This window comes from Scyliorhinus torazame, chromosome 1, assembly GCF_047496885.1.
Source record: "Scyliorhinus torazame isolate Kashiwa2021f chromosome 1, sScyTor2.1, whole genome shotgun sequence".
NCBI lineage: Eukaryota > Metazoa > Chordata > Chondrichthyes > Carcharhiniformes > Scyliorhinidae > Scyliorhinus > Scyliorhinus torazame.
Genome location: NC_092707.1, coordinates 410,536,971 through 410,550,646, shown reverse-complemented (window position 1 = coordinate 410,550,646; position 13,676 = coordinate 410,536,971). Strand labels below are relative to the sequence as shown.

The 13,676-nt window shown below is 49.1% G+C and overlaps 1 protein-coding gene across 2 annotated transcripts in view; it reads right to left on the bottom strand.

Annotated features, from left to right (window-relative positions):
* LOC140428372 (uncharacterized) overlaps positions 1 to 13,676 on the bottom strand; it is a 46,902-nt gene that overhangs the window by 14,599 nt on the left and 18,627 nt on the right. For both annotated transcript variants that reach the window (XM_072514775.1, XM_072514767.1), the window contains exons 3-5: positions 8,082 to 8,232; positions 3,789 to 3,832; positions 2,089 to 2,141 (exon numbers count right to left, since the gene is read on the bottom strand). In XM_072514775.1, the coding sequence (XP_072370876.1) occupies positions 2,089 to 2,141; positions 3,789 to 3,832; positions 8,082 to 8,232 (248 nt within the window). The remainder of the gene's footprint in view (positions 1 to 2,088; positions 2,142 to 3,788; positions 3,833 to 8,081; positions 8,233 to 13,676) is intronic.

The following is a 13,676-nucleotide window of genomic DNA, read 5'->3' as shown; positions in this document are numbered from 1 at the left end:
AAGATGACAGCTCAAGTTTCAGGTTGGAAACCCACAGAAACTCTGTCCCCAACTTTAACCTGGTCACATAGAAGGTGCTAGCAACTTTTCAAAAAATGTCTGAAAATATAAATAAGCAGTGATGATGCAAGTCAGTGTTTGAGAGAGAGAGAGAGAGGAAGAAAGAGAAATAAAGAGCTTGCGACAGAATGAAGGAGAGAGGGTGGTGGCACGCGTGAGGGAGAGAGCAGTGATGCAAGAGTGTGTGTGTGTGAGAGGGTTTGTGAGGGTTTGTGTGTGTGAGGGTGTGTGAGGGTGTATGCGTGTGAGTGTGTGTGAGGGTGTGTGTGTGTGTGAGGCGGTGTGTGTGTGTGTGGGATAGAGGGTGTGTGTGTGAGAGATGGTGTGTGTGTGAGATAGAGGGTGTGTGTGTGTGGGATAGAGGGTGTATGTGTGAGATGGTGTGTGTGTGAGATAGAGTGTGTGTGTGGGATAGAGGGTGTGTGTGTGAGATAGAGGGTGTGTGTGAGAGACGGTGTGTGTGTGAGATAGAGGGTGTGTGTGTGAGATAGAGGGTGTGTGTGAGTGACGGTGTGTGTGTGAGATAGAGGGTGTGTGTGTGAGATAGAGGGTGTGTGTGTGAGATAGAGGGTGTGTGTGAGTGTGTGTGTGTGTGAGATAGAGGGTGTGTGTGTGAGATAGAGGGTGTGTGTGTGAGATAGAGGGTGTGTGTGAGAGACGGTGTGTGTGAGAGACGGTATGTGTGTGTGGGATAGAGGGTGTGTGTGTGAGAGACGGTGTGTGTCTGAGATAGAGGGTGTGTGTGTGTGGGATAGAGGGTGTGTGTGAGAGACGGTGTGTGTGAGAGACGGTGTGTGTGTGTGGGATAGAGGGTGTGTGTGTGAGATAGAGGGTGTGTGAGACGGTGTGTGTGTGAGAGACGGTGTGTGTGTGTGTGGGGGATAGAGGGTGTGTGTGTGAGATAGAGGGTGTGTGTGTGGGATAGAGGGTGTGTGTGTGAGATAGAGGGTGTGTGTGTGTAGGGATTGGATTGGATTTGTTTATTGTCACGTGGACCGAGGAACAGTGAAAAGTATTTTTCTGCGAGCAGCACAAACAGATCATTTAGTACAAGAAACAAAAATACATAATAGGGCAACACAAGGCCCACAATGTGAATACATAGACACCGGCATCGAGTGAAGCAGACAGCAGTATTAATCAGATCAGTACATAAGAGGGTCGTTCGGCGTCTGATAACAGTGGAGAAGAAGCTGTTTGTGTTCTCAGACTTTTGTATCTTCTGCCCGATGCCCGATGTGTGTGTGTGTGTGTGTGTGTGTGTATGAGAGAGAGAAAGTGTGTATGGATTTGGATTTTGTTTTTTGTCACGTGTACTGAGGCAGGGTGAAAAGTATTTTTCTGCGAGCAGCTCAGCAGATCATTAAGTACATGAAAATAAAAGAAAAGAAAATACGTATTGGGCAACACAAGGTACGCAATGTAACGACATAAACACCGGCATTGGGTGAAGCATACAGGGATGTAGTGTTAATCAGGTCAGTGTGTGCGTGCGCATGCACGTGTGCATGTGCGTGTGTTTGGAGTGGGAAGTTGTGAAACTTCCTCCCCAGGTTTAAACTAACCTTCTGAGTTATTGTTAACTCCATATTTCTGCAGTTTAATAGTGTGCGGCTGTTTGAGGGTGTATGAGGGTGTATGAGAGGGTTGTGCATGAGGGTGTGTGCGATGTAGTGGGAAGTTATGAAACTGCCTCCCCAGATTTGAACTAACCTTCTGAGTTACTGTTAATTCCAGTTTTCTGCAGTTTATCAGTAAATTGGTTCACAGAACCCATGGATTTGAAAAATATGCCACCACCAACTTTAAAAATAATTGAAAACACGTTGTGCAGACAGACAGGTGGAGCGGGGAAATCAGAGCATGTTGTCTATCACTCTCCTGTCTGGAACAGAAGGATTGATTTGTAAACTTACAGTAACATTCAAACTCCTCCTTTTTAATTGATGTGGTGCCTATTTTGGGAAACGGCAGCAAATCGAAAATGCAGCAAAGAACAGCAGCTAAGCCCCATTTCCATTTCCTTACCAAAGGAGCAGAAGGAGCTTCTTCAACCTCTTGATTGCTGCTCCGTGTTTTATCTGAAAGAAAAGACAAAGATGTTTCTTCAGAATAAATCCATGTAAAGGTCGAGCTCTGGAAACTTGGAATGACAGCAAATGAAAATTCCGGAGTGACTTGGGCAGTTTTCCCGGGAGACATGAGGCCTCCTCTCCATTATAAAGTTCATCAGAGAAATCAGCAACTCACAGAACAGGAGGAGGCCATTCGGCCCATTGAACCTGTGCTGGTTCTTTAAAGGGCCATTGTGCCCAATCCCACATTCCTGCTTTTCATCCGGAATCCTGTAAATTTCTGAGACATACACAGAAACATGGAAAATAGAAGCAGGAGGAGGCCATTCGGCCCTTCGAGCCTGCTCCCCCATTCATTATGATCATGGCTGATCATCAAGTTCAATACCCTGATCCCACCTTCCCCCCATATCCCTGGATTCCTTTAGCCCCAAGAGCAAAATCTAATTCCTTCTTTAAATTACACAATGTTTTGACCTCAACTATGTTAGCCGGTTAGCTGCTGTTGTATAAAGAGTCAAAAGTTCTGCTCCTTTTCCACAAACACCTTTAATTTACTTCAACAGACTCTGCTCAAAACTCTAACATCACATCACCTGACACAAAGGCCACCTGAAGCCTCTTTACATAATCAGTGTCAATTATTGGATACTTAACATAAGACAACTAATAGGAATGTCTCTTAACCCATTACTTAACAAACGACTTTCTGTGGTAGCGAATTCCACAGATTCACCACTCTCTGGGTGAAGAAATTTCTCCTCACCTCAGTCCTAAAAGGTTTACTCCTTATCCTCAAACTATAACCCCTAGTTCCGGACTCCCCCACCATCGGGAACATTCTTTCTGAATCTACCCTGTCTAATCCTGTTAGAATGTTGTAAGTTTCTGAGAGATTCCCTCTCACTCTTCTAAACTCCAATGAATATAATCCTAACCCACTTAGTCTCTCCTCATAGGACAGTCCCACCATCCAGGATACAGCCTGGTAAACCTTCGCTGCTCTCCCTCCATAGCAAGTACCTGCCCAACTCTCTTTTAAGATGATTTCTGGAATCAGCTTCCTCCACATTTTCAGGGCGAGCGTTTCAGATCCCGACAATTCTCTGAGTGAAAAACATTTCTCTCCATCTCCCCTCTCGATCTTTACCCAACGATTTTAAATCTCTGATCTCTAGTTGTTAACCCACTCGCCAGAGCAAATAGTTTTTCTCTCTCGATTCAATCAAAAACTCTCATATCAAACTAATCGGTCAACTCTTAACCATCTCTATTGCCAGGAATTGCTCTGAGAACTGACAATGTGATCACTCTACAAGGAGATTCCAGACGCTGGTGAAATATAGGAGGCCGTTCCGTGGACTTTCTATGTCTGAAAGTTTATCTTTTTGGGGTCACTCGCTGTAACATTGCCACCCTGAGGGTATGTCTCACACTCTGCAGCTACAGGGCTGGGGACAGCCTCCAACCATCTTCATTCTGTCCGATGTAGCTTTACAGCATTTAATAGTAAACTTTGCAAATCAGACAAATAAATTGGTCAAATTATTAGCATGTTAATTACATCCCAAAACTAACAGCATCAAAGGGGTATCTGGGATCGAGAGTAATTCCCGGTGAGCGTTGCAACAATGGTTGAATTAGTTTACTCACCGTCCACTGTTGCATACACAGGGTTCTGGTCTTCATCAGGGATCCTAAAGAAATGCCACACATTAGCTTCATTGCAGCGTTACTGCAGAACAACAGGTCACATTCTTGGCGGAGACGGATTTTAGGTTTTCCAACATGCGCCTTTGATTCCAGTTTTTAAGGACAATGACACGGATGAGCCGGATATCCGGAATCATTTCCTAAATAAGCAGAATTGGCTCCACAATGTGACCCAAATCAGAAGGCATGCTGGGAAGTTTGATCAAGCTCATGCATCTTATTCTAATTTCAGACTTTGGAAGTGAAAGAGTTGTTTGAGAAACTTCTCATTTTGCAATGATTTCACATCCGGGACAAGAAGCAGCTGTAACATCAGAGAAATGAACGATTAACCTTTGGTCTCCCGGAGGGAGCGAAGACCCTTGTTTCCAATTTCCACGCCTGGATAAGTTTAGAAACATCTTGGGTGGGATTCTCCGAGCCTCCACGCTTAAATCGTGATTGGCGCGGGGGCGAAGAACGCCCGCGATCGGGTCTGACGCCGAGACGTGATTCTCCGCCGGCTGGAGAATCGGCACCCGTAGCGCGCGCAGTCGATGCGGCGCCGGCCGGGGCCGTTGAAAGAGGCCCCACGGCGATTCTCTGCGGTCGACCGGCCGAGTTCCGTCGACATGGTTCCCGTATGGTTTCACCCGGCGGGCGCTCGGTGTCGCGGCTGCAGTAGCCGTCCTGGTTGTGGGGGGGGGGGTTGTGGGGGATCAGACTCCGGGGGGGCATTTCTTCTTCAGTGCCGGGCCACTAAAGGGCTCCGCCATGTTGTGCAGGGGCCGGCGTGAATACGGCAGCCGCGCGCGTGCTGCCGCCGTATGCATGCGCGGATCCGCAGTCGGATGTGCTGGGGCCCGTATCGGAAGCCGGAGCTGCGTTAAGCACTCCAGCGCCGTGCTGGGCCCCTGTGGGGTGCAGATTTGCTGGGCCAAGAGGCCCATTGATGCCAGCGTGAAACACTCTGGTGTTTACTCCGGCGGCAACACTTTGCCGCGATTTGGGGGAATCCCTGCCCTTGTGTCTTAATATCAATAAACCGATCATTTAGAAAATATTTCAGCCCTGATTGATTTATTTTGCCTCCCGTATCCCAGAGAGTGAGAGAGAAAGGCCAGAGCGAGGAGCAGTGGACACAGGGAGTTTGAGATGGGGACAAGGTGACAGCACCTGTCTCAGTCTCTTCCCTTTCTCCTGGGAGCTCAGGATTGGTGACGTTAATCTTTATATCACCGAATCACACAGATTCTGCAGAAGAGGCCCTTCGGTCCATCGAGTCTGCACCGATCCCTGACAAACACCTGACCCGCCGACCTAATCCCATTGACCAGCACTTGGTCCATAACCTTGAATATTATGACGGCTAAGTGCTCATCCAGGTACGTTTTAAAGGATGTGAGGCAACCCGCCTCTACCACCCTCCCAGGCCGTGCGTTCCAGACCCTCACCACCCTCGCAGGCAGTGCGTTCCAGACCCTCACCACCCTCCCAGGCAGCGCGTTCCAGACCCTCACCACCCTCCCAGGCAGTGCGTTCCAGACCCTCACCACCCTCGCAGGCAGTGCGTTCCAGACCCTCACCACCCTCCCAGGCAGTGCGTTCCAGACCCTCACCACCCTCCCAGGCAGTGCGTTCCAGACCCTCACCACCCTCCCAGGCAGCGCGTTCCAGACCGTCACCACCCTCCCACGCAGTGCGTTCCAGACCCTCACCCCCCTCCCAGGCAGTGCGTTCCAGACCCTCACCCCCCTCCCAGGCAGTGCGTTCCAGATCCTCACCACCCTCCCAGGCAGTGCGCTCCAGACCCTCACCATCCTCCCAGGCAGTGGGTTTCAGACCCTCACCGCCGAATCTCCGGTGCCAGAGATTTTCCTCTAATCCCCTTGAAACTGCCTGCCCCTCACCTTGAACTTGTGTCCCCTTGTAACCGACCTTTCATCTCAGGGGTACAGCTGCTCCCTATCCACCCAGTCCATGTCCCTCATAATCTTGTCCACCTCGATCAGGTCACCCCTCAGTCTTCTCTGCTTCAGAGTAAACAACCCAAATCCATTCAATCTTTCTCCATAACTTCAACGTTCCATCCCAGGCAACATCCTGGTGAATCTCCTCTGCACCCCCTCCAGTGCGATCACACCCTTCCTATAATGTGGTTACCAGGGGCAAAATTCTCCAGAAACGGCGCAATGTCCGCTGACTGGCGCCCAAAACGGCACAAATCAGACGGGCATATCGCCACCCCAAAGGTGCGGAATGCTCCGCATCTTTGGGGGCCGAGCCCCAACATTGAGGGGCTAGGCCGGCGCCGGAGGAATTTCCGCCCCGCCAGCTGGCGGAAAAGGCCTTTGGTGCCCCGCCAGCTGGCGCGGAATGACATCTCCGGGCGGCGCATGCGCGGGAGCGTCAGCGGCCGCTGACAGCATTCCCGCGCATGCGCAGTGGAGTGAGTCACTTCCGCTTCCGCCATGGTGGAGACCCTGGCGGAGGCGGAAGGGAAAGAGTGCCCCCACGGCACAGGCCCCCCTGCGGATCGGTGGGCGCCGATCGCGAGCCAGGCCACCGTGGGGGCACCCCCTGGGTCAGATCGCCCCGCGCCCCCCCCAGGACCCCGGAGCCCGCCCGCGCCACCTTGTCCCGCCGGTAAGGTAGGTGAATTAATTTACGCGGCGGGACAGGCATTTTAGCGGCGGGACTTCAGCCCATCCGGGCCGGAGAATCGAACGGGGGGGCCCGCCAACTGTCGCGTCGCGATTCCCGCCCCCGCCGAATCTCCGGTGCCAGAGACTTCGGCAACCAGCGGGGGCGGGATTCACGCCAGCCCCCGGCGATTCTCCGACCCGGCGGGGGGTCGGAGAATTTTGCCCCAGAACTGCACACAGTGCTCCAGCTGTGGCCTCACCAAAGTTCTATAAAACTCCAACATAACCTCCCTGCTTTTGTAATCGATGCCCCGATTGATAAAGGCAAGTGTCCCATCTGCCTTTTTCACCCCCCTATTAACCTCCCAACTCAATAAACACAAAGCATGTCACACTTTGAGAAAGGGCTGGAAACAGTGCGGACTTCTCCTGGGAAATCTGATCCATCTCATTTCTATCAAAGCAATGCAAACTGTGCAGATGTCCATGGTCACACCACCCAAACCAGACTGGTCAGGATTCCCCTGGGCTCCCAGTGAATCCACAATGAATACTGGGATTTTCCGCTATCTGGGCCATGCACTCACTGCTGTCTCGTTACAACCTGGAAATTTCAACACCCATTTTGCACAATATTCCCTGGAACATTTTAATGTTTTGAATGTTAGTTACGAAACACCGAGAGTGTCTGTTGTTCACTGACAGTGAAAGTTATATCAGTTTTTGAAGACATGCTAGAGAGCTCTCCACTCCAAGCTGATTAAGCTGTCAGGCGTTAGTGAGGAAACAGGAGAGATTCACTGGGATTGGGTCTGGTGTCAGCAAAACAAATACAAAGAAAGACGGGAGACATTTTTTATCATTAGCAGAACCCAGATTGCAGAGCAATATGATCAAAGGTCTTCAAAATTCTTTAAACTTGGGATAGAAGAGATAGAAGCAGACTTTTACAGGGAGGGTGAAGATTGAGGAGCTCTGGATACAAGCTTATGGAAGAGACTAGAATAGGGCAGATAAATATCTTGACACAGAGTCGGGAGGATGTGGGATTCACCCAGACTAGTGGGTGAGGCAGAAATAATGTCATAATTTGAGATTAGATTGGAGAGGGAGGTGATGAAAAAGAACGCTGAAGAGATTTGGGAACATAGTGTGAATATGATTAGAACTATTTCCTTGTGGGGAGGATAAAGGCCGACATGGGCTGTTTGGACAGAGCACATGAACACTTGTTTGTTCTAACCACCATGAGGGACTGTGCAGCCAGCGAGACACGGGCACTGAACCAGCACGCAGGGCGAGGGGGGCAATTATCCAGCACGAATGTCCGAAGGGCGAGGTTTAGTGCGTCAACTGTTAAAACCACCCTGGCTCTCAGCAGCAGCAGTTAGGTGCCTGTTGGTCAATACTGGGGTGGTTGTGATGCCAGGACAGTTGGAGATGACTGGCACCAGTCAAGCACTGGCACATGTGTTGGTCTCAACAGTAGCAGGTCACACACTTGAACGATAGGCTGCAAGGAGAATGTGGCTCCTCACTAAATGCAGCAAGTTATAAAATAATCACCCTGTGCAGTAACAGTATCAGACACAAGACGAGTCATATTTACCCTTGTGTGGAGTTCTTTGCAGAGTGCAACCTCTTTTTTACAAGATAACGTGTGAGCAGAGCGAAGCAGAACAAGACAACAAAGGCCAGGATTATACCCGTGCTTAAAACAATCGCATCTGCTGTCCCGGGATTCTGGTCGGATGATTGTTCTGTAAAGTATCAGAATGTTACACACACGGCAGCTTCAGTATATTCAGCTTCAGATATTAGTTCAGCCTCAATCAGAATATTACATCCAGTTCTGGGTATCGCACATTAGGAAGGATGTGAAGGTATCGGAGAGAGAGCAGCAAAGATTCAAAACAATGGATCCAGGGATGAGGAACTTCAGTTCCGGGGATATATTGGAGAAGTTGGACCATTCTCCTTGGAGGGAAGAAGGATCAGAGGCGATTTGATAGAGATGTTCAAAATCACTGGAGTTCTGACCAGAGCAGACTGGGAGAAACTGTTCCCCTTTCTGAAAAGATTGAGACAGAGGGCAAAAAAATAATTTGCAAAAAAGGCAAATGCGAAATGAAGAAAAAACTTCTTCACACAGCGAGTGGTTAGGATTCGGAATGTTCTGTCTGCGGGTGTGGTGGAGACAGATTCACATAGCGAGTGGTTAGGATCCGGAATGTTCTGTCTGAGAGTGTGGTGGAGACAGATTCACACAGCGAGTGGTTAGGATCTGGAATGTTCTGTCTGAGAGTGTGGTGGAGACAGATTCACACAGCGAGTGGTTAGGATCCGGAATGTTCTGCCTGAGAGTGTGGTGGAGGCAGATTCACGCAGTGAGTGGTTAGGATCTGGAATGTACTGTCTGTGAGTGTGGTGGAGGCAGATTCACACAGCGAGTGGTTAGGATCCGGAATGTACTGTCTGAGAGTGTGGTGGAGGCAGATTCATGCAGTGAGTGGTTAGGATCTGGAATGTTCTGTCTGTGAGTGTGGTGGAGGCAGATTCACACAGCAAGTGGTTAGTATCTGGAATGTTCTGTCTGAGAGTGTGGTGGAGACAGATTCACACAGCGAGCGGTAAAGATCTGGAATGTTCTGTCTGAGAGTGTGGTGGAGACAGATTTACACAGCGAGTGGTTAGGATCTGGAATGTTCTGTCTGAGAGTGTGGTGGAGACAGATTCACACAGCGAGTGGTTAGGATCCGGAATGTTCTGCCTGAGAGTGTGGTGGAGGCAGATTCACGCAGTGAGTGGTTAGGATCTGGAATGTACTGTCTGTGAGTGTGGTGGAGGCAGATTCACACAGCGAGTGGTTAGGATCCGGAATGTACTGTCTGAGAGTGTGGTGGAGGCAGATTCATGCAGTGAGTGGTTAGGATCTGGAATGTTCTGTCTGTGAGTGTGGTGGAGGCAGATTCACACAGCAAGTGGTTAGTATCTGGAATGTTCTGTCTGAGAGTGTGGTGGAGACAGATTCACACAGCGAGCGGTAAAGATCTGGAATGTTCTGTCTGAGAGTGTGGTGGAGACAGATTTACACAGCGAGTGGTTAGGATCTGGAATGTACTGTCTGTGAGTGTGGTGGAGACAGATTCACACAGCGAGCGGTAAAGATCTGGAATGTTCTGTCTGAGAGTGTGGTGGAGACAGATTTACACAGTAAGTGGTTAGGATCTGGAATGTACTGTCTGAGAGTGTGATGTAGACAGTTTCGCACAGCGAGTGGTGAGGGACAGACAGAGTCAGGTATTGAGAAGGTGCCAAGGAGTGTTGACCAGGTTGGAGGGAAGTACCAGGGGGCAGCCTGTTAACCACCCATGGTGGGGACTTCAAACCTGTTCAACCACCAAAACCACCTCCTTCTTAACTAATCCCTCAGATTCTGTCTCAGTTAGAGACTGGGGGACAATGCATGTTGGCCATGTTACAGAAACACGTAAAACTGTTGTGGCCCACGGAATGCCAAGGAGAGTGTGGGCGGAGAATTCTCCGGCCGTGTTGGAGGACGAATCGGTGCCGGCCAACCCAGATTTTTCCAAACTGCAGAGCTGAGCAGAATCCTCTTGAATCTCTCCCCCAGAAGAGGGGGATTCTCTCTCAAATCTCAGCTTGAACCCCCTTCAGGTACACAGAGCAGTTAGTGAGTACTCAAAACCTGAATACAGAGCTGGGGAGGGGGATCTTTCCGGTTCCTCTTCCATTAAAAGTACCAGGCCTCTCAAAGGCCTCAGGAAAATGCTGCTCTAATATTCTGTGTAACTGAGACAAGTTGTTGGTGAGTCTGCTGAAGCTGACCACATATCAGAAACTCAGCAGGTTTGAAGTTCTCTGTCCATGGGTAAGGCTCAGCTCAACACAAGTTGAAGCCTGTCTCCAGAGGGGATCCCACAGCCTGAGAATCCGGCCTGAATGGTCCAGCTTGAGGGCCCAAGCCAACCGATGGTTCAATACCTTGCACACTGATTAACTACTTACTTACCTTGCAGGTCAGCTGTTTAGTTCGGGAGAGAGAGCCGGGATCTTAGAAACAGCGCGGGAATTTGAAAAAGCGCGGGAGCTGCGAGGCAGAGGGGACCGTTTAAAAGGTCGCTGCCTGGGTGAGGTAAGTACTGATTAACTACTTACTTACCTTGCAGGTCAGCTGTTTAGTTCGGGAGAGAGAGCCGGGACCTTAGAAACAGCGCGGGAATTTGAAAAAGCGCGGGAGCTGCGAGGCAGAGGGGACCGTTTAAAAGGTCGCTGCCTGGGTGAGGTAAGTACTGATTAACTACTTACTTACCTTGCAGGCCCAGTCGATTTCAGCAGGAGTGGAGCAGGCTAGTCCATTTCAGCCCCCCGAAAAAAATAAAAATAAAAAATAAAAATAAAAAATAAAAATTTAAAGGAGAGACTTACCTCACAGAAATCACTTCCTCACTGCCCCCCAGTGCGGAAGTGATTTCTGGGCGGTAAGTCTCTCCTTTAAATTTTTATTTTTTATTTTTATTTTTTTAAATTTTAGTGTTTAAGGTGGGAACAGGAAGTCGACCCGCAGACTTCTGGGAAGACCCTCACCAATAAATTCTGGCGGAGAGGAAACCCGAGACACTACACGTGTAGTGTCTCCCACCCGCCCTCCTCCTCTAACATAATAATAAAACCCATTGGTGTGAGGTAAGTACCATATTTTATTATTGTTATTAATATTTTTTTTGTTTTTAAAATTTAATTTAGTTGTTAGCCAGATCTTGGTAGAAAGTTAAGACCCATTGGTGTAAGGTAAGTGCCATATTATATTATTGTATTATTAGCATTGTGCAGGTCAAGGATTGGAGGTGGAGGAGCAGTCTCTGTCAGCGAGAGAACCTGAGAACATCTCAGAAGGTAAGCAAGTGATTTTTACTTTTATACCTGTTTTTCAAATTGTGTGTGTCGGGGGGAAACTGAAGTGACATCACAGAAAAGCTGTGACCTGAGTGGCTGGTTGGGATTCTAACCTAAATTTTTTTGAGTATTTGGGAACTAATTAAACATAATAACTTAATTATAATTTAGAGGATATCAAAGCCAGAGATCGGAGAATATTATAGTTAGCGATCGCATTTCTATTAGAAATCTAGTGCTAGGAAACAGATAGTTGACAGTAACTTTGAAATTTGAAAAAAAAAGTATTTATAAAAAAAAAAAGACAAATTTTAATTTTAATTAATTGACGCAATGTCAGTTAGAGGGGTGCTGTGCTCTGACTGTGAGATGTGGCAGGTCCGGGAGGCTTCCAGCGTCCCGGATGGCTTCATCTGCAGAAAGTGCACCCAACTGCAGCTCCTCACAGACCGCATGGTTCGGTTGGAGCAGCAATTGGATGCACTTAGGAGCATGCAGGTGGCGGAAAGCGTCATAGATCGCAGTTATGTAAGTGTGGTCACACCCAAGGTGCAGGCAGAGAAATGGGTGACCACCAGAAAGGGCAGGCAGTCAGTGCAGGAATCCCCTGTGGTTGTCCCCCTCTCGAACAGATATACCCCTTTGGATACTGTCGGGGGGGATAGCCTATCAGGGGAAAACAGCAGCAGCCAGAGCAGTGGCACCACGGCTGGCTCTGATGTTCAGAAGGGAGGGTCAAAGCGCAGAAGAGTAATAGTTATAGGGGACTCTATAGTCAGGGGCACAGATAGGCGCTTCTGTGGACGTGAAAGAGACTCCAGGATGGTATGTTGCCTCCCTGGTGCCAGGGTCCAGGATGTCTCCGAACGGGTAGAGGGAATCCTGAAGGGGGAGGGCAAACAGGCAGAGGTCGTTGTACATATTGGTACTAACGACATAGGCAGGAAGGGGCATGAGGTCCTGCAGCAGGAGTTCAGGGAGCTAGGCAGAAAGTTAAAAGACAGGACCTCGAGGGTTGTAATCTCGGGATTACTCCCTGTGCCACGTGCCAGTGAGGCTAGAAATAGGAAGATAGAGCAGACAAACACGTGGCTAAACAGCTGGTGTAGGAGGGAGGGTTTCTGTTATCTGGACCACTGGGAGCTCTTCCGGGGCAGGTGTGACCTGTATAAGATGGACGGGTTGCATCTAAACCGGAGAGGCATAAATATCCTGGCCGCGAGGTTTGCTAGTGTCACACGGGAGGGTTTAAACTAGTATGGCAGGGGGGTGGGCACGGGAGCAATAGGTCAGAAGGTGAGAGCATTGAGGGAGAACTAGGGAATAGGGACAGTGTGGCTCTGAGGCAACGCAGACGGGGAGAAGTTGCTGAACACAGCGGGTCTGGTGGCCTGAAGTGCATATGTTTTAATGCAAGGAGCATTACGGGTAAGGCAGATGAACTTAGAGCTTGGATTAGTACTTGGAACTATGATGTTGTTGCCATTACAGAGACCTGGTTGAGGGAAGGGCAGGATTGGCAGCTAAACGTTCCAGGATTTAGATGTTTCAGGCGGGATAGAGGGGGATGTAAAAGGGGAGGCGGAGTTGCGCTACTTGTTCAGGAGAGTATCACAGCTATACAGCGAGAGGACACCTCAGAGGGCAGTGAGGCTATATGGGTAGAGATCAGGAATAAGAAGGGTGCAGTCACAATGTTGGGGGTATACTACAGGCCTCCCAACAGCCAGCGGGAGATAGAGGAGCAGATAGGTAGACAGATTTTGGAAAAGAGTAAAAACAACAGGGTTGTGGTGATGGGAGACTTCAACTTCCCCAATATTGACTGGGACTCACTTCGTGCTAGGGGCTTAGACGGGGCAGAGTTTGTAAGGAGCATCCAGGAGGGCTTCTTAAAACAATATGTAAACAGTCCAACTAGGGAAGGGGCGGTACTGGACCTGGTATTGGGGAATGAGCCCGGCCAGGTGGTAGATGTTTCAGTAGGGGAGCATTTCGGTAACAGTGACCACAATTCAGTAAGTTTTAAAGTACTGGTGGACAAGGATAAGAGTGGTCCGAGGATGAATGTGCTAAATTGGGGGAAGGCTAATTATAACAATATTAGGCGGGAACTGAAGAACATAGATTGGGGGCGGATGTTTGAGGGCAAATCAACATCTGACATGTGGGAGGCTTTCAAGTGTCAGTTGAAAGGAATACAGGACAGGCATGTTCCTGTGAGGAAGAAAGATAAATACGGCAATTTTCGGGAACCTTGGATGACGAGTGATATTGTAGGCCTCGT